The sequence below is a fragment of the Astatotilapia calliptera genome, chromosome 23 (assembly GCF_900246225.1).
Source record: "Astatotilapia calliptera chromosome 23, fAstCal1.2, whole genome shotgun sequence".
Classification (NCBI taxonomy): Eukaryota; Metazoa; Chordata; class Actinopteri; order Cichliformes; family Cichlidae; genus Astatotilapia; species Astatotilapia calliptera.
In genome coordinates, this window is record NC_039323.1 from 29,339,758 (window position 1) to 29,365,781 (window position 26,024).

The 26,024-nt window shown below is 41.6% G+C and overlaps 1 protein-coding gene and 1 long non-coding RNA gene across 3 annotated transcripts; both read left to right on the forward strand.

Annotated features, from left to right (window-relative positions):
* The first annotated feature begins 646 nt into the window (after positions 1-646).
* LOC113016863 (uncharacterized) lies at positions 647-20,297 on the forward strand. 2 transcript variants are annotated; one of them, XR_003271319.1, is made up of 3 exons: positions 647-1,165; positions 18,246-19,165; positions 20,033-20,297. It is a non-coding gene; the product is annotated as an uncharacterized LOC113016863 (long non-coding RNA). The 2 variants fall into 2 exon arrangements; XR_003271320.1 differs by having other exon boundaries at positions 650-1,165; positions 18,246-18,998.
* A 3,597-nt stretch (positions 20,298-23,894) lies between these two features.
* Positions 23,895-25,697, forward strand: LOC113016520 (trace amine-associated receptor 13c-like). Its single transcript, XM_026159409.1, has one exon. The coding sequence runs from the start codon at positions 24,055-24,057 to the stop codon at positions 25,150-25,152; it is 1,098 nt and encodes a 365-aa protein (XP_026015194.1). The 5' UTR covers positions 23,895-24,054; the 3' UTR covers positions 25,153-25,697.
* Positions 25,698-26,024: the final 327 nt, after the last annotated feature.

Genomic DNA, 26,024 nt, shown 5'->3' on the forward strand with positions numbered 1-26,024 from the left:
CTTTTTGTGACGGGGATATTGAATCAACAGAACATTTATTTTATAATTGTATATTCTGTAAAGCCCTGTGTGCACTACTGGCTCTTTCCAAAGATTCCAAACTTACTTGAATTTTCTAAAAATGATATTATCTTGGGTTCTCTAAGAAAAGAAAAGAAGCTTGAAAATGTTCTAAATGTAATAATTATGGGCAAATTCTTCATTCACAAATGTCGTTTTCTGAAAACAAAGCCGTCCTTTTTGACTTTTCACAAAGACCTCTGCCTCTTCCTCTCATCTGTTAAATTTATGGACAAAAAACCAAGCTCTGGTTCTGAATCATATGATTATTGAACTAGATCTGCTAGAAAACCCCTAAGGTATAACGTCTTTTTTGTTGTTGTTGTTGTTGTTGTTTTGTTTGTTTGTTTGTTTGTTTGCTTGCTTTGATTCTGTTTGGGGTTTGTTTTTATTTATTTGTTGTTGTTTGTACTTCCTGTTCATTATCTATCTTCTATATCGTTAGCTTCATAGCATAAGTGCCTAAGTCATTTGACTAAGTCAAATGACTTAGGCACTTATGCTATGAAGCTAACGATATGTTGGAATTCAGCCTGTTCTGATACTATTTCATGTTGGGAAAATAGAATGTTTGTAGAGATTGCCATAATTGTTGTACTGTTCTGTGCAAATTTAAAAAAAAAAAAAAGTACGCGAGTACGTACTCACGTTCTCGGCGAGACCGGACTTGGCGAGAACGCGAGCACGGGCTTGTACAATAGTTGGGTTGCGGTCACGTGGTTCTGATGACGTGCGGAGGCAGCGCGATTTTTGAGTGGAGGGCGGAAGTAAACATGGAGGACACTGTGGAGAGTCAGGAGAGCAGCTATTGTGCAACTTTAGACCCCGTTTCTCGGGAGAGATATAAACAGATAGTTAAAAAAAATATATCGGACGTGATCCGTATTCTTTGAAAATGTCCGAATACACCACAGAAGTAAAGGATTTGCCTACTATCGAGGCTGTGGATATCACCAACTACTTGGTCCTCCAGACTTCTTACTACACTAGGCAGCAAATGAAAGCTTTCAAGAGTCTGGAGGCGTACAATTTTTTTGTCAGCGGGTGGGTCCACAACCTTGGAACAAAACGTCTCGGTGATGGATACAGTTTGGTGTTTGCAAGGGTGAGTGTTTGTTCTTATATTGCTTTATCTTAAACACGCTAACAGTTAGCGGTAGCGGCTTTAACGTCAACAAACATGCCACATCCTTAGGACTTCGTTAGAGTGACAGTTGTTTGTTTCAAGGTAAACCATTCTCAGCGGTCTAACGAGACACCTCTGAAGGGTGTCTCGGGCTCTCAGCCGTCTGTTGCATATCCAAAATCGCCTCTGCACATCGATGCTGTTCTGCCTTAAGCTTCATTCTTTTCTCTCGTTTGAGAACTGATTCCGATCTGGGTTTTTGTTCGTAGCCGAGATTGACCGTCGGAGCCCAGTCCTCCGACTCTTCGTCATCCAAAGCACTTGGGCAGCCTATAGTCCCAATCAAGTCAATATTAGACTACTAACTTAAAAGCACTAAGTAAACGAGAATTTAACGACAACCTAATGCTAATAAGTTCGTTTGCAAACATAACATTACCTCTGACGAAGTGGTCGCTGCAGACACGGGCATTGGCAGACTCTGCTCCTCCCGACTGTAAACGTAAATTTAAAATCCATTTTTTCCTACGTTTTTCGGTTAGAATTTTCCATTTTTCTCCTCTTCGTTGGGCTATTTTTGGTACCCTAAAATACCGTTTATCAGTTTCTCTGGTCGACCTACTGGAGCATCCGTAAACACAACAGGACATAGGCATTTTGCGTACTGTCTGTCTGTGATTTTGCGCTTATCTTTTTCACTTCCGACCGCCAGTCAAATTTCGCGCTTTACGTCTACGTCAAATGAAACCTAGCTATTGGAACACCAGCGTACTTGATGATGTCACAGGTCCAGAGTTTTTACTGCCGTCCCCTCTTAATTTAACTGTGAGTAATATGTTATGAAGCTTAACTTTAATCACAGCCAAACCGGTTTACTCAGGAACAAATAAAACACTGAAATAAACCAAACATTAACATTTAGAAGTGATCTAAGTGACTTATATATCATGTTTAACCTCAGTAGTGAAAGCTCTATTAATAAAAAATAGTGTACATGTACATACGTGTACATACCTTAATAAAAACAAGCAGGTGAGATGTTAGAACGCCTTTATTTTAGTGGACACTCAATACAATAGACAGCTACTGGGGTTTGGGGTTTGTTTAACCTGAGTAGCGAAAAGACCGCGGGGGGGGGGGGAAACGATGTGCCGGGAGTCGCTGTTCTCGCCGGCTCTAATGATCCTCGACCTCGCTGTCTGCTATGGAGCTGGCGGGTCACAGACGTCTCCGAAAACGTCGGAGCGCGTTTGGAAACATATGATATCTTGATAAATCGAGCCAATATTTGAAGTTTACACAGCTACATTCTCGCTTGAAAATAACTTAAAAGTTTATTTTGTGACCCAGAAAGAGTAATATTTAAAAGTTATTAGCCCCGCTCGTCCGCCATTGCCGCGTTTGAGTTTTGGACGAAATGCATTTTGGGATATTTAGCTGTACCAAGTCCACACAAGTCGTGTCCAAATTCATGGACTGCATTCTCCTGAGGACCCGTATGGGCCCAAAACGTGCACTGTTAGAAAAAATTCCGTTATAAAACGGAAAAAGTGCTGGTAATTAATTACCAGCACTTTTTCCGTTATTGTACGGGCACTTCCGTAAACCTTAAAACGGATATTTCTGTAGATTTACCCGAGTTTTTCTGTACCATTGACGGACATTTCCGTCAAACCTAAAATGGAATATTCCGTATTATTTAAGTACTCAATCCATACCATTTACGGACACTTCAGTCATCCTAAAATGTTTAATTCTGTACCATTCTCTATACCGTTTACCATCAATAAAGCACAAATGTAGAATCACAGCAATTATTTATTTCCTTTAACAGCTGCCAGTGCTTTAAAGTGATTTCACTTTTTGTGGTGAATGATTTGCAATATTTACACTACAACCATTAAAACATTCAGAACATCACCTTCACATTCAGAGAAATTTTACATACATAAACCAGCTGTTTTCTCAAAGAAGTACAGCCATGTCCTTTAACAGGGAGATGCCAAATCTAGCAACTTTTTAGCATCCACAGGCTGACAGGCATTAATAACAAATTGATTTGTTAAAGACAATGACAAAATAAGACAATAAAACTGCCAGCATTGCTGTTGCTGTCTCACCTGTCAGTGCAAAATGAGGAGCCCCCTCCAGGAGGATGCAGAAACCTACACCTCCAACTCCACATATCACACCGACAGGCAGAGCTCTGCAACCAGTGGCTGACCTTTCTACAAAAAACAAATAGAACATTAGAAGTATTACATTATACAACTTTTCTATAAAACATCAGTGCAGCAATAACAACCATGACCTTAGAAGGATGACTGTGCAACATGCCATAAAGAGATTTTTAAAACTCTTAAAACAACTTAAAACTAAAAAAAAATTAAAACTTACACCTCCAACTCCACAATGACAGGAAAAGCTTAACTGGAATGACAAATATCGCCCACCTTCCCTCCCCCTTAACATGGGGGATTTGAAACTGCAGCATGTGTGTTGTGGGCATCTAGTTAAAACATCTGAACTCACCTAATACTGTAAAAATCTGTATTTCTACTCCCAAGCCCCATGTTTTTGGATTCGCCTGTGTGTGTGTGTGTGTGTGTGTGTGTGTGTGTGTGTGTGTGTGTGTGTACATTCAGTCCAAAAAGGTATTTTCTGAGCTCTGAGAACAACTCAAATGGCCCATTCAGATTCCTTCTGCTTGCATTCAAATTCCTTCAGCTGAGAAACCAGCTTGCACACCTGTGGAGGAATGAAGTGCCGTTTCTTCCCCTTCTTCTCTGCCTTGGAGCCTCGCTCAGGATTGACCCCAAAGAAAACTCTGAGGAAAAAAAAAAAACAATAGTGATATGCAGACAAAGTTTGCACATGTAGTGTGGCTTGACAGGAGTGGAGCAGTTCAATAAAATCCTACATTTGTTTTCTTCAATATGCCCCTATGTGTGAACCTCTCTATCATTCTAGTTGACCATCTGTCTAGAACCCAATGTTGTTGTGGTGCTGGTGCCAGTGGCTAAGCTCTCTTCCTTTGTCTTTTCAAGACACATGCATTCACACTGTGCATATACAGAAATGTTTGCAAGGGTGAGAAGTCTGCTTATCACCAACACATGACAGCATGCATCCTCAATGTGTATGCAGGGATATTATAAATGCACAGAACACAGAAGGGGATAGAAAACACAGTTGACATTGTCCTATCAAAAGGTGTAACAGCACATTTGAACACGGACTGTCCTGGGGGTTATTCAAACATGGAGTGGAGAAACTGTGACATTCAGTGCACGTTACACATCAGTACAAGTATTAACATTTGGGCATGAATCCACTATGATTTACAAGTACAAAATATTTATGACCATGGTCATAAATATTTTGTACTTGTAAATCAGTTTTATATGTGTAAAAAGAATTTGTGTGTGTGTAAAAAAGATTTGTATGTGTGTAAAAAAGATTTGTATGTGTAAAAAAGATTTGTGTGTTCAAATCAGTTCAAAAAAGCACCCAAATCTTTTTTACACACACAAATTCTTTTTACACATACGAATCTTTTTTACGCACACGCAAATCTTTTTTACACATACAAATCTTTTTTACACACATTCTTTTTACACATACGAATCTTTTTTACGCACACGCAAATCTTTTTTACACATACGAATCTTTTTTGTGCACACACAAATTCTTTTTACACATACAAATCTTTTTTACACACACACAAATTCTTTGTACACATACAAATCTTTTTTACACACACAAATTCTTTTTACACATACGAATCTTTTTTACACACACACAAATTCTTTTTACACATACAAATCTTTTATACACACACAAATTCTTTTTACACATACGAATCTTTTTTACACACACAAATTCTTTTTACACATACAAATCTTTTATACACACACAAATTCTTTTTACACATACGAGACTGATTTACAAGTACAAACTATTTATGACCACATTTTGAGCCCATAGACCCGGCCTTCGCGGTCTACGTGGGCCGGGTCCTCAGAAGGTCGGGTAGGCCGGAAGTAAACGGCCGTGAAATTGGACGGTCTAGCCTTCTGATTAGCGTCACCGCTGTCTCGGTGGAGTTTAATAAACTCAGCCGTCTGCTCCTTGCTATCTAAAATATAACAGGACACTGGCGTAAATTCTCGACTGTCTCATACTTCTGTTTAATCAGTTTTCTGTTTGACGTTTAGTCAGCTGTGTAAAAACCAAGGAGGAACCCACCCAGGGGATTAATAAAGTTTTATTTTATCTAATCTAATCTAATAACTTTAATCTCAGCCAAACCGATTTACTCACGAACAAACAAAACACTGAAAAAAAGCCCAACAATAACATTTTTAGGTTGTCTAAGTGACTTATATATTACGTTTAACCCGAGCAGTCCGCGGTGATCTGAAAATGATGTGCCGGGAGTTGTGCCGTTCTCGGCCGCATCAGTAACCCTCGAGCTCCCAGCTAGCTATCGAGCTGGTGGGTAGCAGACGTCTCCGAAAACGTCGAGGCACTTTTGCAAATATGCGATATCTTGATAAACCGAGCAGATATTTGATGTTTACACAGCTACTTTCTCGCCTGAAAATATGTTAAAAGTTTATTTTGTGACCCAGAAAGATTAGTATGAGTAATTTTAAAACTTAGTAGTTGGAAACATTGTTGGAAACTGGAGTTTGGCTGGGCCGCGCTATGAATTCTGGGATATGGTATGCCACGAAGGACACACCTGACCCATCCTTCAAATTCGGGGAAAAGGAGGACGCATTTGTCGGCTGCATTCGGAGGAGTCTACGAATTTGGACAGCCTTCGGCGCGTCGCTGTGACGTAATCGGTCTACAAATGCGGCCTCAGAAGGATGCAGCCCATGAATTTGGACACGACCACTGGCTGTATCCCAATTCAGGGTCTGCAGCCTTAAAGGCCGCATTTTAAGGCCGATTACGATAATTTTACCGAAAAAAAAACGGCGGATGAGGGGCGCCCGAAGAGTAAACTTTAAGTAAGTACTGAATATTATGTCACTTATTTATGTGCAAATGCTTAATAACGAAGAACATTAAAACATTACTGTTGGCCACATGTCGGCAAAGTTATGTGACATTAGTGACATTTGTACTAACTTGGTTTTAAAGCCTTTACTTTAAAATATACGCCTTCAATAGCTGACCTTCATTTTACAGAGAATGATCAAAGCTCATGTAGAAACAAACAAACAAATGAACAAAAGATTTTCTTCTTCATTTCTGTCAAACAAAGCTGTATGAAACGTTTCCAGCTGTTAGTATCATGGTTGCTAGGCAACCTGGGCAGCGCGACGGAGGCTAGACCGTCCCATTTCACAAGCCTCGCACTTCCGGCCTTAGTGGTCTTTGAGTACGCGGCCCTTGAAGACCGTTGAGGCTGCGTACTTTAAGGCTGCAGACCCTGAATTGGGATACAGCCACTGTCACTACCTGATTCGTACCGGAAACCCGATCGGTACCCCGCATGCGCAAATCTTACGTCACTTCCTCTCTTTGCCAACATTGCGACATTCAATATATTTGAATGACACGGTTAGCGCCCAGTTAGCTCTTAGCATTTCTCAGCAGCTCTGCCTCCTTTTCGACTACCGGGACATTTAAACAATGGATAATCCGTATCCGCAACAAATTTTTGCTTTTCTCCTCAACAGAGAGCGTTCGTTGATTGAACAACAGCGCCGTAAAATAAGAAGAATGGTGCCTAATGACAGAGTTAATAATACAGACTTTATAATATGTCAAGTGAAGATTCAGCAGCCAGATGAAGTGTTTACTGGCAATTGACAGTGATAGCGGACATTATCATCACTTTTCCAACAATCCTCTCCACACAGACAAGCATAAACACACTCGATTATCACTAAATCAAATTTAACACACGTTTATAATGACGCTAATTTAGTTTACAATAGGGTTCATTCGCTCAGTCAGCAGGTGGTGGTGCCCTCGTACACTGGGGAGTACACTGCCATTAAACGAACAGAAGAAGAAGAAAACCCCTGCACATGCACGGTACAGATCGGGTAGACCCGATTTGTACGGTCCGACTTTGCACATGCGCAGTAAGGATCGGAAGTCCCGATCTGTCACTATCTTTTTATTTTTTTGTTTTTGTCTACATTATATTAAATGTTTCATTATCGGAAACATTTTAAGAGATACTTGTTATTCTTAACTCATTCACTGCCAGCCATTGGCAGTGAATGAGTTAAACCCATTGACTCATTCACTGCCATTGACGGCTATAGACGTCAATGGCAGTGAATGAGTTAACAGATACTCTGACCTGTAACTATCGTAAAATGCTTCGACCGGAAGTAGACACCTTTCGCGCATGCGGGGTACCGATCGGGTTTCCGGTACAGATTGGGTAGTGACAGTCACCACCGATGCATGCTCGATAAAACGGGCGGAGTGAGAACACATCCGGGACTTTTTCGCGTTCTCGGCTTGATGCGTACTTCGAATTGGAACAGTACTTGGTCTCCGACTGATGACGTATCACGAGAACGCAAGTACACACAAGTACGCATATTGAGAAAGGGCCACGGTGTTGGAAGCGGGACTGCCAGAACCATGCTTAAAATCAGCGCAAAAGGGCTGTATCGTGACTGATTGCGCCCAGAAGCCAAGAGACGGTACTTGGAAAAAATAGCGTGCATCTGTAATGTGGACCTGTATGAAATAAGGCAGTGGAGTGGAAACCCAGACAGCCTACCGCTGTTGTCCTATCCCAATATCTTCACGTACCTTGCCTGTGGGGAAATCATTTTCGTAATTATAAATCCCTGGAGGCGCACATCTGATTCACAAACGGTTGGGTACAAGATTTGGCCGTTTTTAAGCCTCCACGTTGTGAGTACGTTGACCATATGACCAAGATCCAGCCAGAGGTTGCACATAACATTGACTTCTCAACACCTGCCCCAAAATTTGCTCTAGATGAACGGTTCACGATTGATGCCAGCTGTGCGTTGCCATGTAAATAGTTTGCATTTCATGTGTATGTACTTGCTAAGTACATGTGAACGGATCTTGAATAAAAAAATAAACATACTTTTTTCTGTTTTATTGAAACCACTTTACAGAAAGTACAATTATTTACAATGAACTGTACATGCAAAACGAGCAAAGAGCAAATTTCATTTGGCCCTGGTTTGACAACCACACTGGGGCACATATTCACCAAAACACAGCACACCTTAGCAATCTTATCAAGCAGTGTTGTGTCTTCACCCTCACATGATGTGAGTAATCGGATTGGCATTGTAGTGGTAGCATTTTGAACTTGTTACGCAAACTACCTATTACTCGCTCAACATGAATTCTCAGGTGGGCAATTGCTCTCGTTTGGGGATGGCAGAGAACTTGATATCCACTCGTCTGACTGCTGCAATCCAAGCCTGACGTCTTCGTTTAGTATTATCGGATACATGAGATCCCTCCCGTTGCCTCCAGGAGGGGAAACGATGAAAAGAGATCCCATTTTCCAGCTTCTTTCCTTTCCCTATTGTGTGATCTACCGTTGCAACCGACAACACAGTACATACGAACCATAGCTGACGCTTCCATGTGCTTTGTCTGGCCTACTGTCATGGCGGGAGGGGGCGTGCCCCCCTCTGTCCATGACATCATGCGGCAAAGCCCTATATACAACAACGTCACGGTGACGTCACTCCTAACCAAAATAAACATAAAACAAAAGGTGGTTTTAATAATTTATACAACAAACAACATTAAAACAATGTATTGGGTGTTTTACTTATTTGAAACATTTGTAGTCCCAAAACAGGATCATTTGCATTTTGGAATTATTTACAGGCATGTTACATTTTTTTTTAATCTACTAAAATTCATCTATTTATTGACAAGCCAGTGTAATATTTTGCCAGCAATACATCATTGTTTTCTTTTAGTCTGAAAAAGTTAAACAAATAAATAAATACATAAAATGAATTAATAAAATGAAAATTTCATTTTGTTAAAATGGCCACCCTTCCCTTTGTACAAAAAACTAATTTTGTACAGAGTTATAGTCTTGGTTTTTTCTTATTAGCATTTTTTTGTATTTATTATTTTATTTTGGTTTTTGGTTTCAAATCAGTTTAGTTCCAGTTAGTTTCCAGAGCTGATTTTTTTTTATTTCAGTTTATTCTTTTATTATGTTTCGTTCAGAGTTTTTATTAGTTTCAGTGTTAGTTTTAGTCTTTATAATTATGTTACGGAGGGCATATGTCAGAGACAAGGAAGCAGGAAAATTAGTACAGGTATTAAAATAAAATTTTGAAAGCAGCTGACTCAATCAGCTCAGTAAATGGCCTGTATTTGTATAGCACTTTACACTTCATTCAGTCATCCACCCACTGGTGATGGCAAGCCACATTGTAGCCACAGCTGCCCACCACCACTAGACAACAGGTGAAGTGTCTTGCCCAAGGACACAACGACCGAGACCGTCGGAGCTGGGGCTGAAACTGGCAACCTTCTGATTAGAAGACGAACTGCTATCTCTTGAGTCACGATCGCCCCAGAGATAGATATCAGTCTCAATAAACACTCATCCCAAATCAGGTAAATTGTTTTTTAGCTTTGCTTTTACCAAACTAACAAATACTAAAACTAAAGATATTTACTCAATATTTTTGTTTTATTTTAGCTAGTTTTTCCAGGTTCACAAAATCATTTAGTTTGTTGCCTGAAGGCCAAAAATTGTGATCTACAAGCATACAGTACTGATCTTTGGCTTCATCCCTTGCGCAGAGATTTCTCCAAATTTTCTCAATCTTTTGATTAAATTATGACCTGTAGGAAATAAATTATTCAAAGTCCTCACAATTTCACATATTAGAAACATTTACTGCAGCTTGACGAACCCCAAAGGTCTGAGAAATTCTGCCTCTCTAAGATGCTCCTTTTATACCCAATCATGTCACTGATCAGTTGCCTATGAATCAATCTGGTTAGAAAATGTTCATCCATCTGTTTGCTTTTAGTAATATTTACTTTCCCAACCTTTTGTTGCCCCACCCCCCTAATCTCAATGTTTTGCAGTATGTTGCTGCCACAGAATTCAAAATTTTATGTTTTCTATGTTCTATTAGGGAAATATGAGTGTTTTTCAGAATTGGGTTTGTAATTTTTAACAGACTACAACAGTAGCTTCACTTGGCCCCCAGACCCCTCCATCACCTAATCCCCCAAAACATTCAGCAAACTCATTAAACTAATACACACAAATAATAATACCTTTGAGATCAAATTATAGCTTCTCACCCATCAGCAAAACAACTGCCTTCCGTGGTTAATACCAGTGAGGTGCCTCTCATTAGCAAGCTTCCTTGTTTCATCATGACTCTGTTAGGTAGCACTTCTTTGCCACCGAGGCACTGGGCCAATCTGAGGTGTTAAAACAAATATACTGTAATGATGCAACACAACACATAAGGACAGGTAAACATTTTTTTATGATCGCCTGTTTAAACAGTCAAAGTTTGGATGGTCTGTGCAGACTTTACATGTAATACCCGCTTCTAATCATACTGTGGAGAAAAACGTGCTTAAAATGCCTCACCAACCATAATCCTGCACAGTTGGTGTTTTTTTTTCAGCACTGCAATAAATGTCATTGTTAGATTACAGTAAAACCTTAGCAGCTAGACTTGCCATCTGTTTACAGTGTGCCTACTGACATTTACAACAGTTTATTTTACTGCTCTGAATCGAATAAAAGCTTTCCAGTATAATACTATGACCTGTTTGGTTGCCATAATTTGTTGTTTTAGTGTTCCTGTTACACATCTTCACTGCGCCTCGCCTTTAGCTTCATGTCTTCCTTGAAACATGACAAGGTAAAAGCACTTTCAATGTTCCCCTTCCCTATGCACCATGTGGATATGGGATAATTCCTGTATGAAACCATTTCAAAATCATCCTGAAGGTGAATGCTAAATCCAATGTCATCCATTTCTACAGAAGTGGCAGTCATGGTGCTAACTACTGTGATAAATCTGTTGAAACTCAGTCTCTCAACATTTATTAGCCAGTATTAGATCATCAAACTTATTTTAATTATACACAAAGATAATCCAAGTAAATAAAAAAATGCAGTTTTTAAATGACAGTTTCATTTATTAAGGGAAGACAGTTATCCAAATCTCCATGGCCGTGTGTGAAAAGTAATTGTCCTCTAAACCTAAAAATAGTTTGGGCCAACCTGGGCAGCAAGAACTGTAATCAAGTGTGATAACTGGCAATGAGTCTTTCACATAGCTGTGGAGGAATTTTGGTCCACTCTTCTTTGCAGAATTGTTGTAACTCAAACACATTGCAGGGTTTTCCAGCATGAACTGTCTATTTAAAGTCATGCCTCAGCATCTCAATCTGATTTTAGTTTTATGTCACATGCAACGGGACTCAAACACTCCAAAAATTGATGAGACTAAGTGTCATCAGTCTACAGAATATTTTCCCAAAAGTCCTGGGGATCATCAAAAAATTTTTGTTTGTTTTTTTGTTTGTTTTTTGTCAGCAGTGTTTTTTTCCTTGAACTCCTTAATGGATGTCATTTTTGTCCAGTCTCTTTCTAAACTCTGACCTTAAGTGAGAGGCAACTGAGGCCTGTGGTTCTGTAGATTTTGTTCTGGGGTTTTTTTGTGGCCTCAGGGATGAGTCGTTTATGCACTATTGGAGTAATTTTCATGGGCCAGTCACTCCTGGGAAGCTCCACCACTGTTCCAAGTTTTCTACATTTCTGTATAATTACTCTCACTGTAGTTCACCAGAGTCCCAAAGCTTTAGAAATGGCTTTGTAAACATTTCCAGAATTATAGATGTCAATGACTTAGTTTCTCAGCAGTATATTTAGATTGTGCCATGATGTGTTGCTTTTTGAGATCTGTTAGCCTAATTCACTTTGTCAGACAGGCTCTATTTAAGTGATTTCTTGATTAAGCAAGTTTGGCAGTTACCAGGCCTGAATGGGACTAGTGAAATTGAAAAAAGTGATCAGTAATAATTAGGGCTGTCAACGTTAACGTGTCATCACAATTAACATGATTAAAATTTTTAATTGCGCTCCAGGCCAAAACCTGGAGCGCAGAATGGACAAACTTTGGACAAACCGCCCAAAATGCATTGAAAGAAACATTTCAGGGATTTTGAGTTCCAGATATATTAATTGCATTAAAAAAAATGTAATTGCATTAATCGAGATGACTGATTAATCCGCGTTAATGCATTAACGTTGACAGCCCTAGTTATAATCATTTGTGTGTATTTAGTAGCTGCCAAAATTGCTGAACTTGTATTAATTCTGGATTATCTTTGTTTAATATTAAAAAATTTTTATATAAAATAATATAAATTTGTATGATGATCTGAAACTTCTAAGTCTGACAAATACACAAAACAACTAAAAAATCAAAAGAGGGCCAATCACAGATGTTATTTTTTTTTATGCATAAATAGAAGACAAATATGGGGTTGTATTAAAGTCCCTGGCAATACTTGTTCTGCTGTACTTTATACAGTTTAGGCCAAAATTATTAGCCCTTGTGAAATTAGACAACACTCTTGATTTCAATATAGAAATGACCACTAACAACAAGTATTTGTTTTTATAGTGTATCTGTTTCCAAGATAACAATGTCCACTAAGTTTAATTAGGATATTTTATTGATACACCGAATTGAAACAAGAAAGGGCAAAAATGAGACATCCAAAATTATTATCCCTATGGCCAATAGTAGACAATACTGTACCCTTTCTGAACCACAACCAACAACAATCTCTGAGAGTAGGTCTTTACTAGGTTGGCACAGGTCTACTGAGGGATTTTGGTCTATTCCTCCATTGCAAATCTTTCTAGCTGGTCTAAATTGCATGGTTTCCAATCATGGACATTCACTTTGAGCACTTGCCACAAATTCTCAATAGGAGTGAGGTCTGGGCTCTGTGCGGGCCACTCCAGGATCTTGGTTTTGGTATCCTTGAGGAACTGTTGGACTAATTTCAATGTATGCTTTGGGTCATTGTCTTGTTGGAAGACCCAGCAATGACCTAAGCCTAGACTACGAGAAGATTTTTACATATCCCCCCTCAAAATGTCAACATAATTTTCTTTTTTCATGATGGCATCCACCCGAACAAGTCTCCCTGTGCCTGAGGCTTCAAAATAGCCCCAAACCATGTTTAACTGTGGGAACTGTGTTCCTAGGGTTGAAGGCCTGTCCCTTTATTCGCCAAACATAAGCAACATCCATGTGCCCAAACAGTTCCAGTTTAGTCTTATCAGACCAAAACACAGACTTCCAAAACTCGTCTTTACCTTTCAAATGTTCACGAGCAAACCTCAGTCGGGCTGTGATGTGCTGCTATTTGAGTAAAGGGGTTCTTCTGGGACGATGGACCTGAAGCCCACCATGATGACGAGCCCTCACAACTGGGTTCCTTGAAACATCAACTCCAGAAGAGGCCAGGTCAGCAACAATTGTCTTGACAGATGTCCAGGGTTCCTTGCTGGCATGTCTGACTATTTTCCTCTCCAGAGCACTTATGGCCACGGTCAGGTATGTTTCTTACAGAATTTGTCTCCTTGTACTTGGCAATGATGCAACGTACAGCGGTTCTAGACACTGTGAATCGCTTGGAAATGGCAGTCTTCCCCCTTATCATGAGCCTGTACTATCTTCTTTCTGAGCTCAAGACCGATTTCGTTTGTCTTTGGCATGGTTTGTGACAGTAGTCCCTCTCATGTGTTCAAGTGCCCTCTTCCTTGGAGTCTTTTTATGCTTATTGAATGGTGTTAGGAAGCAAAGTGACTGCAGAGGTGTGGTTTCAAAGCAGACTGGTTAATTACTGTAGGTGTGTTTTGAAAGCAAACATTCACATGGGGCTAAACCACACCATGTTTTACTGTATTTAATATAAGGCAAACCGAAAAATGTATTTTCCACTGCAAAATGTACAAAAAGCTACTAAATAGCACTGGTGAATGTTTGATTATATCAAGTTTCATCAATGCTGCAAACATTGAGAAGAAGTTTAGGAAAATGTTCCATAATTCCTGGAGAGCTAATAATTCTGGCCTCAACTGTAAATGTTGCTTTAGTCTGTTGTTAAGTAGGTAACGTGATATATATATAGACATACAAGTACAAAGGTGTTATAAGTGCTTAAGAGTGACAAATGGATCATTTTGGTCAGTAGGTGGTTGCTTGGCAATATGTGATATAGATAAGAACCACCAGAGGCCTAAGATGTAACTGTGTGCCAGTTTTGGCTGCTGCGCTCTTGATTGTGTAGAAGGAGGTCTCAGACGGAAATTGTTTTCAGTCAATGCATGATTGTTGGAATAATATAGGATCTAAGCGTGCAGTCTCACACTGTTCTTCAGTGAGTAGTAACTTCACATTACTAAAAACACCATCTGACATATAGCTGGATGAAAAGCCTGAGCCCACTCTGCCATCTTTACAGTAATAGAGAAGCTAGCCACTGGTCGGATAATAAAATTCCGTTGAAGTCACCAATTAACACTCATTAGTTCAATCCGCTCAAAAAGACGTAGTAATAGTGGCTTCAGAAGCAATGATATCAATATTTGCTTTTATGTCCTGGCAAGCATGATAACAAGGGTACTTTGAAGTGCTTCTTATATCCTGTTCATAGCTATGTCTTTTCAGATGGTTATGTGAAACACTAAAGGGCTTTAATGACCTCTTGGTGTTTAAAACTAAACTTCTAAGACAATGATGAAGGTCCCTGTTAAACTTTTAGAGCATTTTTGCCTGGGGTACTTATAATGGCCTGTTAACCTACAGCTCATAACCAATTTAACTTTTAAAGCCTTTGTAAAGTACAGTTTATTTGAAAGTGTACTCAAAAGCTGAAAACTGTAACGACAAGAGAGAAAACAGTGGGGAAGAAAAATGAGGTTGAAGATGATGATGCTCAGTCAGGGGAGTTACATCACTCTTCTTGGGTCCCAGTAAAAACTAATGTTCACCACATTAGTGTCTGTTGGGGAAATAATACACATGCAAATACTAAGCTACAAAACATTCAAATGACTATAAGCTATAGAAGTCCATCTTGATGAAGATGACTTTTTCTGCATTTTGTCACTACCAGAATAATCACATTTTTAAAAAAGTGCATATTTTACTGCAAACAAGTTGTACAAAAATATCACATAAATGAAGTCACATGCTGTATATGCAATAATAATAAATGCTAGATTACTGTGATGCAATATAATAAATGCATGCATGATTAAACAGGCTTATCAGCGGACCTTTACTATGTGTGTTTTACCCTCTGCCTTTGCTAATGCTGATTAATTATTGTCACTGTCATTCAGCATTTCACTGGAGCTTTTATGTACTTGTCCTTCCAGCTGTGTTTTTAAACAATAACTGATTTGCAGTGGTCGTTGTCTCTGCCACGTTTCATTTAAATAACGGTGAAAACAAACTGTGAAATACACCGTCCCCTCAAGAAATGGAAGGAAAAAGCGACACTATAGTTCGTTTATACAACATCACACATTCAAATTGCTACCTGCAGACTTGCAACAAAGGAAACCACTCCCTGGTGTCTGCGTGAAGCAGGTCTGTGAAACTCAGCAGCTCGACAGTGGCTCAAAAATACAGACAAATCTAAACTGAAGTAATAGAGAATTCCCATCTGTGTGCCTAACTAATACGAGGCACTCTATCCCCCGTGAAAGAGAAGATAAGAATTTAATACACCAATGTTTGGTGTATGAATCAGGGGAGAGAAAAAATTCAAATGTTGGATTTAATGGATAAATCAAGGCAAATACCATTTCAGCAAATATCAGTCCAGACCTGTGACTGAGTTATTTTTTTCATCTGTAGGCACAAAAATCCTCAAGGTGAGGTGCTGCTTATTTTTACAAGAGCAAAGAAAAAATGACTTCTCTACATAACAGATAATACAGATACAATTCCTAAATAATAAACAAAAGCCCCAGTTTGTGTTTTACTGTATGTAGTATGTGCTGTTGCATATGAATTAGTGCTGTCAAAATTAACGCAAATTAATCTGCCATCGCGGTCAACACGATTCAAATTTTTAACGCAATTAATGCATCTCGAGTGCAAAATGACTCAAAATCACTGCAATGTTTTTTCAACGCATTTCGGGCAGTTTGTCCAAGTACAGTTACATGCGCAAATGGGCAGTTGATCTGGTAGTGATGGGCAGCTGATCCACTCAACTCAATATGGAAAATGATAAACGGGGCGACCATGGCTCAGGGGGTTGGGAAGCGCATCTGTAACCGGAAGGTTGCCGGTTCGATCCCCGCCCTCTCTGTCCTGGTCGTTGTGTCCTTGGGCAAGACACTTTACCCTACTGCCTACTGGTGTTGGCCAGAGGGGCCGATGGCGCAATATGGCAGCCTCGCTTCTGTCAGTCTGCCCCAGGGCAGCTGTGGCTACAACTGTAGCTTGCCACCAGTGTGTGAGAGTGAATGAATAGTTGTGTTGTAAAGCGCTATATAAATCCAATCCATTATTATTATTAAATGCACATTGGGAAATTTGAGTATTAAAAAAATAACAAGATGGAACAGTCGACCGACATAAAGTATTATGCACAATGTGCAAGAATGAATTTTCTTTTCACCGAGGTACTTCCAGCTTAAAATATCACATTGAGGTGAAGCATATGTTAGTCTGGGATGCTGCTAGGACCTTGGCTAACATGTCACCCAGCTTGCGACAAACCACTCACGGAGCATCAGGGACTCAGTAAGTCTACCTCGGAAACACTGACTTACACAATTGCCAAGTGGATTGTAACAAACTGCAGACTTATTAATATTGTTAAGAACACTTGCTTTACACTGTCGTGGTGGTAATCCTCAAACCAAATGGTGGACACCAGAGGTGTCACTGAGGCAGTTAAACAGCTCCTTGGTGGCAGAGCCCCTGGGGTGGATGAGGTCCGCCCCAAGTTCCTGAAGGCTCTGGATGTTGTAGGGCTGTCTTGGTTGACACGCCTCTACAATGTTGCTTGGAGATCAGGGATAGTACCCCTGGATTGGCAGACCGGGGTGGTGGTTCCCATCTTTTAGAAAGGGGACAGGAGGTTGTGTTCCAATTACAGGGGAATCACATTCCTCAGCCTCCCTGGGAAAGCCTATGCCAGGGTGCTGGAGAGGAGAGTCCATCCGTTAGCCAAACCTTGGATACAGGAGGAATGATCCGTTTTTTTTCCAGGTCGTGGAACATTGGATCAGCTCTTCATCCTCTCAAGGATACTTGAGGGTGCAAGAGAGTTTGCCCAACCAGTCTACATGTGTGTCGTGGACTTGAAGAAGGCATTCGACCGTGTCCCTCAGGGATCCTGTGGGGGGTGCTCCAGGAGTATGGGGTGTCTGGCCCATTGCTACGGGCCTTCCAGTCCTTATACAACCATTGCAAGAGCTTCGTCCAGATAGCCAGCAATAAGTCGGACTCGTTCCTGGTGGGTGATGGGCTTCACCAGGGCTGCCCTTTGTCACTGATTCTGTTCATAATTTTTATGGACAGAATTTCTGGGCATAGCCAAGTGGCGGAAGGCTTCTACTTGGGTGGTTTCAGGATCTCATCTCTGTTTTTTGCGTATGATGTGATTCTGTTGGCTTCATCGGGTAATAGCCTCCAGCTCGGCTTGGAACTGTTCACAGCTGAGTGTGAAGTGGTGGGAATGAGAATGAGCTTCTCTGAGGACCTGGTTCTGGGTGACCCAGATCCATGTTTGTGTATGTGGGTGATCTATGTGGGCATGTGTGGGTGTGTCTGCCTGGAGCCTGGCCACACCTGCAGAGCAGAATTACACACGCCTGACGATTAGGCTCGTCAGGGGAGTTACATAGGAGTGTAGCTGAGAGCTTCTCGAAGCTGGATGGTACATGTGACTACTCGTCAGTTTCCCAGCTACAGTTAGTTTGAGTTTACTGCGACCGTGGGATTGTACTAATGGCTGCCTCTGTTGTTTTCCCCAGGAGGAAAGTGGAGCACAGGAGGGCAGCAGACTCAAGTATAAGGGAGCAGGGACGTCGAGCACAGGGGAATGGACACTGCACGGGAGTCGGGAGCGCACAGGCAATTATTGTTGGATTGTTGTCACTCATTGTGAATAAAATGCACTGCATTCACCTCTAGAGTCCAGCGTTTGGGCCCTCCATCCCCACATTCCCCACGGGTTGCCTTGGCAAACCGTGACAGAACGATCCAGCCAGATGGACCCAGCAGACTCATCGGAGAGGTTCAGGAGGGAGGTGATGGATAAAATTAACGGACTCTGCGACCTGTAGCTGGCGGGGAAAAGTGCGTCGCACAGTGGAAAAGCAGCTGCGGGAAAAACTGGCTTGTTTCCCTTGGGTAATGGACCGTCTCTTTCCAATCGTCGCTGACTTCTTAATTAACACCCTCCACTCTCCAACTCAGGCTGCTCTCCCAGCCTGGCCAGCTGGCGGATCCTCAGCCTGACACGCCGGCCCCGGCATCGTCAAGGAAGCGCCGCTCGGCGCTCCTCACTGCAGCCGGATTCCCGGACTTTCCAACTGTCGGCTGTGGTGAGTAATAAGGACAATTTTTCTCCACCCACTCCGTCTTTTTGTTTGTTAACAGAAGACTGTGAGACTGCAAACACTAAAGTAGCCTGTCCATCGGCTAAGCCATTTGAAGTTCAGCCATCTGCTCCACCTATGGCAGCCTCCACCCTGCTAACCACTCCAGCAGCCCAAGACGCTATGGTGAGTAAAATTGGCTCTGCTAATTTTGCAAATTCCCTCCCTGTGACTGTTAAAATTCAGGAGGAAGAAAGGAAGAAAAGAGATGAGGAGGAAAGGATAAGAGTACAGGCAAAGAAGAAGAGGCTTGCAGAGGTGGAGAGAGGGCTAAGATGGAAAAGAGAAGGCAGGTAAGTACTGGCTGAGGAGAAGAGCCTGGAGGAAAAAGCTCCTGACTTTACTAATGTTAAAGAACTTGAGAACTTGAGAGTTCGTGGCTGCTGATGTGTTGAAGTGCCCGGTATTGGAGAGCCCGATACCTGAGCTTTGTTTAGCTAAGCCTGACAGCCACAAGACATTTCCTCACTCCAGGGCTTCCACAGTGACTGAACTGGAGGCCTCAGCTAGCTCTGGGTTCCTGGAAATTGTTGCGGTTGCTGTGCCATTATTAGTTTCTCCATCAGCACAGCCTGTAGCTGTAACTCTGTCATCTGCCCAGCTTGAAGCTCAGTCAGCTGCCGAGCCTGTAGCTATAGCACAGTAAGCTGCCCAGCCTGTAGCACAGTTAGCTGCACAGCCTGTAGCTCAGCCCATAGCTGTCCAGACTGTAGCTCAGCCCATGGCAGCATGGCCTGTAACTCAGCCGGCAACACTGCCACTTCCATCCTCTGCTGAATGCTCAGAGAAGCTCAGTCTGCCAGCAGAGGACTGCACAGCCCGAGCTGCAGCATCATGAGCCGGCTGTGTGCCCTGTACAGTCACAGTCAGCATTCCCTTGGCCAGAGGTCTCCATACCGGTCACGTGTCTGTCTCCGCTGGAGGGTCTGAGGGGCCACTTCAGCCGTCACCGGCTTCACCGCCTGGCCACACCTGTGGAGGAGAATTACACACACCTGCAGCTGATCAGGCTCGTCAGCGGAGTTACATAGGAGTGTAGCTGAGAGCTCCTCGAAGCTGGATAATACGCGTTACTACCCATCAGTTTTCCAGCTATAGTTAGTGTGACTTTGCCGCGACCGTGGGATTGTACTAATGGCTGCCTCTGTTGTTTTCCCCAGGAGGAAAGTGGAGCACAGGAGGGCAGCAGACTCAAGTATAAGGGAGCAGAGACGTGGAGCACGGAGGAATGGACACTGCACGGGAGTCGGGAGCACAAAGGGGATTATTGTTGGATTGTTGTCACTCACTCTGAATAAAACGCACTGCATTCATCTCTAGAATTCAGCGTTATAAAGCCTATGGTATATCTTTAGATGCCGAAAAGGCATTTGACAGAATCGAGTGGACATATTTATTTAATGTGTTAGAAAGATTTGGCTTAGGTGAGGGTTTTATTGCATGGATTAAAACTATCTACAAACTTCCAGAAGCTTGTGTAATAACTAATGGTGTACAAGCATCAGCGTTTCCACTGCAAAGAGGTACGAGGCAAGGCTGTCCCCTGTCCCCTCTCCTCTTTGCATTAGCACTTGAACCTCCAGCTGAGGCCATTCACCAGCACCAAGATGTGCATCGTATAACAGTGGGTGGAACAAATCATAAGATAGCATTGTATGCTGATGATATTTTGCTGTTCTTATCAAAACCAGAACAATCAACACCAGCTATTATGTCTACTATACATGAGTTCAGCTCATTCTCTGCTTACAGAATTAATTTTGGGAAATCAGAAGTCATGCCGCTGGGTGATCAGATTAACTCTTTGCCAGATATTTCTAATCCCTTTCAATGGTCCCCCAGCGGCTTTACATACCTTGGGCTAAACATTCCACCAGTTCTTAAAGATTTATGGAAACTGAACTTATCACCAGTTATAATAAAAATCAAAAAAGATTTCGATAGATGGCAAAAATTGCCGCTTTCTCTTATGGGGCGTGTGAACTTAATAAAAATGAGTGTTCTCCCGCGTTTATTATATCCCCTACAAATGCTACCTTTACTGATCACCCAGAAAGTTTCTTGTGATATAGAAAAAGCCTTTTCAAAATTTATCTGGCGTGGCAAGAAACCTAGATTAAGGATTGGAACTTTACTACTGCCTATAGATAGGGGAGGCTTAGGCTTACTAAATTAAATTTTTCATACAGGGAGTGCAGAATTATTAGGCAAGTTGTATTTTTGAGGAATAATTATATTATTGAACAACAACCATGTTCTCAATGAACCCAAAAAACTCATTAATATCAAAGCTGAATGTTTTTGGAAGTAGTTTTTAGTTTGTTTTTAGTTTTAGCTATTTTAGGGGGATATCTGTGTGTGCAGGTGACTATTACTGGGCATAATTATTAGGCAACTTAACAAAAAACAAATATATACCCATTTCAATTATTTATTTTTACCAGTGAAACCAATATAACATCTCCACATCCACAAATATACATTTCTGACATTCAAAAACAAAACAAAAACAAATCAGCGACCAATATAGCCACCTTTCTTTGCAAGGACACTCAAAAGCCTGCCATCCATGGATTCTGTCAGTGTTTTGATCTGTTCACCATCAACATTGCGTGCAGCAGCAACCACAGCCTCCCAGACACTGTTCAGAGAGGTGTACTGTTTTCCCTCCTTGTAAATCTCACATTTGATGATGGACCACAGTTTCTCAATGGGGTTCAGATCAGGTGAACAAGGTGGCTATGTCATTAGTTTTTCTTCTTTTATACCCTTTCTTGCCAGCCACGCTGTGGAGTACTTGGAAGCGTGTGATGGAGCATTGTCCTGCATGAAAATCATGTTTTTCTTGAAGGATGCAGACTTCTTCCTGTACCACTGCTTGAAGAAGGTGTCTTCCAGAAACTGGCAGTAGGACTGGGAGTTGAGCTTGACTCCATCCTCAACCCGAAAAGGCCCCACAAGCTCATCTTTGATGATACCAGCCCAAACCAGTACTCCACCTCCACCTTGCTGGCGTCTGAGTCGGACTGGAGCTCTCTGCCCTTTACCAATCCAGCCACGGGCCCATCCATCTGGCCCATCAAGACTCACTCTCATTTCATCAGTCCATAAAACCTTAGAAAAATCAGTCTTGAGATATTTTGTGTGTCTTGTTCAGTGGTGGTCGTCTTTCAGCCTTTCTTACCTTGGCCATGTCTCTGAGTATTGCACACCTTGTGCTTTTGGGCACTCCAGTGATGTTGCAGCTCTGAAATATGGCCAAACTGGTGGCAAGTGGCATCTTGGCAGCTGCACGCTTGACTTTTCTCAGTTCATGGGCAGTTATTTTGCGCCTTGGTTTTTCCACACGCTTCTTGTGACCCTGTTGACTATTTTGAATGAAACGCTTGATTGTTCGATGATCACTCTTCAGAAGCTTTGCAATTTTGAGACTGCTGCATCCCTCTGCAAGATATCTCACTATTTTTGACTTTTCTGAGCCTGTCAAGTCCTTCTTTTGACCCATTTTGCCAAAGGAAAGGAAGTTGCCTAATAATTATGCACACGCACCTGAGGGTGGGTGTTGATGTCATTAGACCACACCCCTTCTCATTACAGAGATGCACATCACCTAATATGCTTAATTGGTAGTAGGCTTTTGAGCCTATACAGCTTGGAGTAAGACAACATGCATGAAGAGGATGATGTGGACAAAATACTCATTTGCCTAATAATTCTGCACTCCCTGTAATTGGGCATGTCATAGCCATGTCTTATGGAAGTGGCTATATGCTTATCTAAATTCTCACTCTCACCTAGACTCTTGGTCCACTTTACCTTATTCCCTTTGGAGCTTAGTTGTCTGTGACAAAAAAAACAATATTACAAATGGGGATTAAGAATAACCCAATCAATAAGGGTCTGGGGGGAAATGCATAAAAGGTTGGGTCGAGAAGATTACACTTCATTCTTGACTCCTTTACTGAGAAACAAAGACTTTGTTACAGGAATGTCTCGCAGTATGTTCGATAAGTGGCACAAAAAGGGATTAAGGGTAATATGCGATTTGTATCAAAACAACACACTGATGAGCAGTCAAATTTTAATATTCCTAGAGACCACTTTTTTTTGGCTTTCTCCAGGTTCGTAACTTTGTTCATTCTAAAATTCCACAGTCTTGAGAAATAGTTATATATGATGATGGTTGCGATTAAGATGTTCTCAGTTAAATAGGAAGTAAGCGTAAAGGATAACAATTCACTCTTGGTGAAGAAAGCCCATCAAGACTTCACTGCATCAGTGGATTGAAAGACTTCAGGAACTTCTACACTTGCTCTATAGAGAGGATTCTTAGTGGGAGTACCGAGCTGCACCTGATCTGACCTCTTAGCTCTTAGGAGGGTGTTCCACTCAGTCAAGAGGTCCTCCTGATCTGCAGCACATTCAGTGCTGTGAAGAAGCTTTTGCCCCCTTGCTGGGTCCCTTTTTTTTGCATATTTGTCACACTTACATGTTTCAGATAATCAAAGATCTATATAAAGTCCATTAGAGCAGATATTTCATTCTCTAGCTTTAAGCCCAGCAGACCCATCTGCATGGCCCAGCATGATAAAAATTAGGTATTTTTTAACCGTCAGCTATGCAGAGCTACTCTGCAATAATCATGCAAAGCTAGTGTAAAATCAACATCACAGCTCCAATTACAGGTTTGGAGCATTCTAGTGTTTTTCATTATAATGCGGTGGCTGGAGCAGGTCAGCCACTAATCAGAAGGTCGGTGGTTTGATCCCAGGCTGCCTCCTGGCTGCATGCTAAATATCCTTGGGCAAGATACTAACCCCATGTTTACCTACTGGTGGTGGTCAGAGGGCCCGGTGGCGCCTGTGTCCGGCAGCCTCGCCTCTGTCAGTGCGCCCCAGGGCAGCTGTGGCTACAATGTAGCTTGCTATCGCCAGTGTGTGAATGTGTGTGTGAATGGGTGAATGACTGAATGTAGTGTAAAGTGCTTTGGGGTCCTTAAGGACTAGAAAAGCGCTATACAAATGCAGGCCATTTACCATTATTATATCAGCATAAACCCAATGGGTCAAAGTCCAAGTTGTGAAAGGCTTCGGGAGTACAACACACTACAGTTGTGAAACTTTTTCAAGGCTCAACTAATATAAATCCCAGCTGAATTTATACAGAGGAAGAAGGAAAGGTGATGAAGTTTAAGACAATAAGTTTCATCATTCATAGGATGTTTAAAAAAAAAGGTGGGGGGTGTTTGAAGAAGATAAATGAAGATTCTCGAGCACAGTTGCAGGTCTTCCCTTTCTCTATGATGGACAGCACTGGGGGTCCTCCCCTCTGCTTCCCTAACCTCAACTCCTCCTGCAGGCGGCTGCTGCGACCCACCTCCCAGGCCACTCTTCTCTACACTCTGCTGGCTTCAGTCTCACTGCTTACTGTGGTGCTCAACCTGCTTGTGGTCGTCTCCATCTCCCACTTCAAGCAGCTCCACACCCCGACCAATGCCCTGCTCCTGTCCCTGGCCGTGTCCGACCTGCTTTTGGGGTTGCTGGTGATGCCCATCGAGGGCCTGCGCTACATCGAGACGTGCTGGCTGCTGGGGAGGCTGATGTGTGCTCTCAGTCCTTATTTGTCTTACTGCCTCCTCTCTTTTTCTCTGGACAGCATGGTGCTCATATCTGTAGATCGCTATCTAGCCATCTGTGACCCTCTGCTCTATTCCTCAAAGATCACAGTGAACAGAGTGAAGCTTTCAGTCTGTGTCTGCTGGGCCTGCTCTCTTCTCTACAATGGCTGCATTCTCATGGAGCACATAGGGTGGCCAGACAGGTTCAGCTCCTGTCACGGGGAGTGTGTTGTGTTCATCAGCTACACTACAGGCACAGTAGATCTCTTTTTGTCATGTGTTGCCCCCTTTGCTGTAATGTTTGTTATGTACATGAGGGTCTTTGTGGTTGCTGTTTCTCAGGTGCGTGCCATTCAGTCGCAGGCAGCTGTGAGAGCAGCTCCAGCTGCTAAAAAATCAGAGCTGAAGGCAGCCAGGACACTCGGGATTTTGATAGCTGTGTTTGTAATGTGCTTCTGCCCTTATTATTATCCTTCCTTTACAGGTGTGGACACCTCTACACGCTTGCCTTATTACGCTGTGCTGTTTTGGATCATGCTAATAAATGCTTGTGTGAACCCTGTGATTTATGTTCTGTTTTACCCCTGGTTTAGAAGAGCTATCAAATTCATCTTCACCCTCAGAATACTGCAGCCTCACTCCAGAGATGTCAAAATCATGTAGACAGTACAATACAACTTAAAGGTGAAAATTTACCATGAAAATTAAAAAATTATTAAATGTGGGTGTTCATCTGCCCAGCATCACCTTTTGTTCAGTACATAATGAGCAGCAGCGCAGACCCGCGCAGGTAGTGGCCCTGCATGCAGATCTCCTGTGCACCTGAAAATTGCAGGAATGAAATGTATGCACCAATCTTTAATATAACTCCTCATAAATATGTGCTAAGTTGCAATAAAAGAGGTTAGTCAGTTTGATTCCTGTTAATGGCTTTTTTTTTAATTCATAATCTCTGTGAAGGTATTAAAGTCTGCTTATGTTGTTGTCATTTATTGTCACACAGACTAACTGTAAAGGGCTCTTTCAGACTTTACTTTGCTGAATCAAAAACATTGTCATTGTATGAGAAATACCTGCAGCCGTCTTACTCTTTCAATCTGAAAATCTTCTCAACATGTTCAATATTATGTCTAACAAACCACATTTACAATCCTTGAAATAAAAACAGAAATACCCAAACTCGTATCACCCTGTGCTTTCTCAAGGATCCATACAACCTGCACACAGCAACAAACTAACTCATACCACAATACTTCCAGCACATGTCTGAGTGCTAACTATCAACATAAGTGAGTATTTAGAGGTTAAAGGTGGACGGCAGCATAGTAAACACATGGAACAGATTTTCTTACCAATGTGATGATTTGGCTTTTTAGTGGAGTTTCTTTGCACTTCTTATTTAGACAATATTATTATTATTATTATTATTATTATTATTATTATTATTAGTGGTAGTAGTAGTAGTAGTAGTAGTAGTAGTAGTAGTAATAATAATAATATGTGGATCAATGTTAATATGTGAAATCTATTCTACT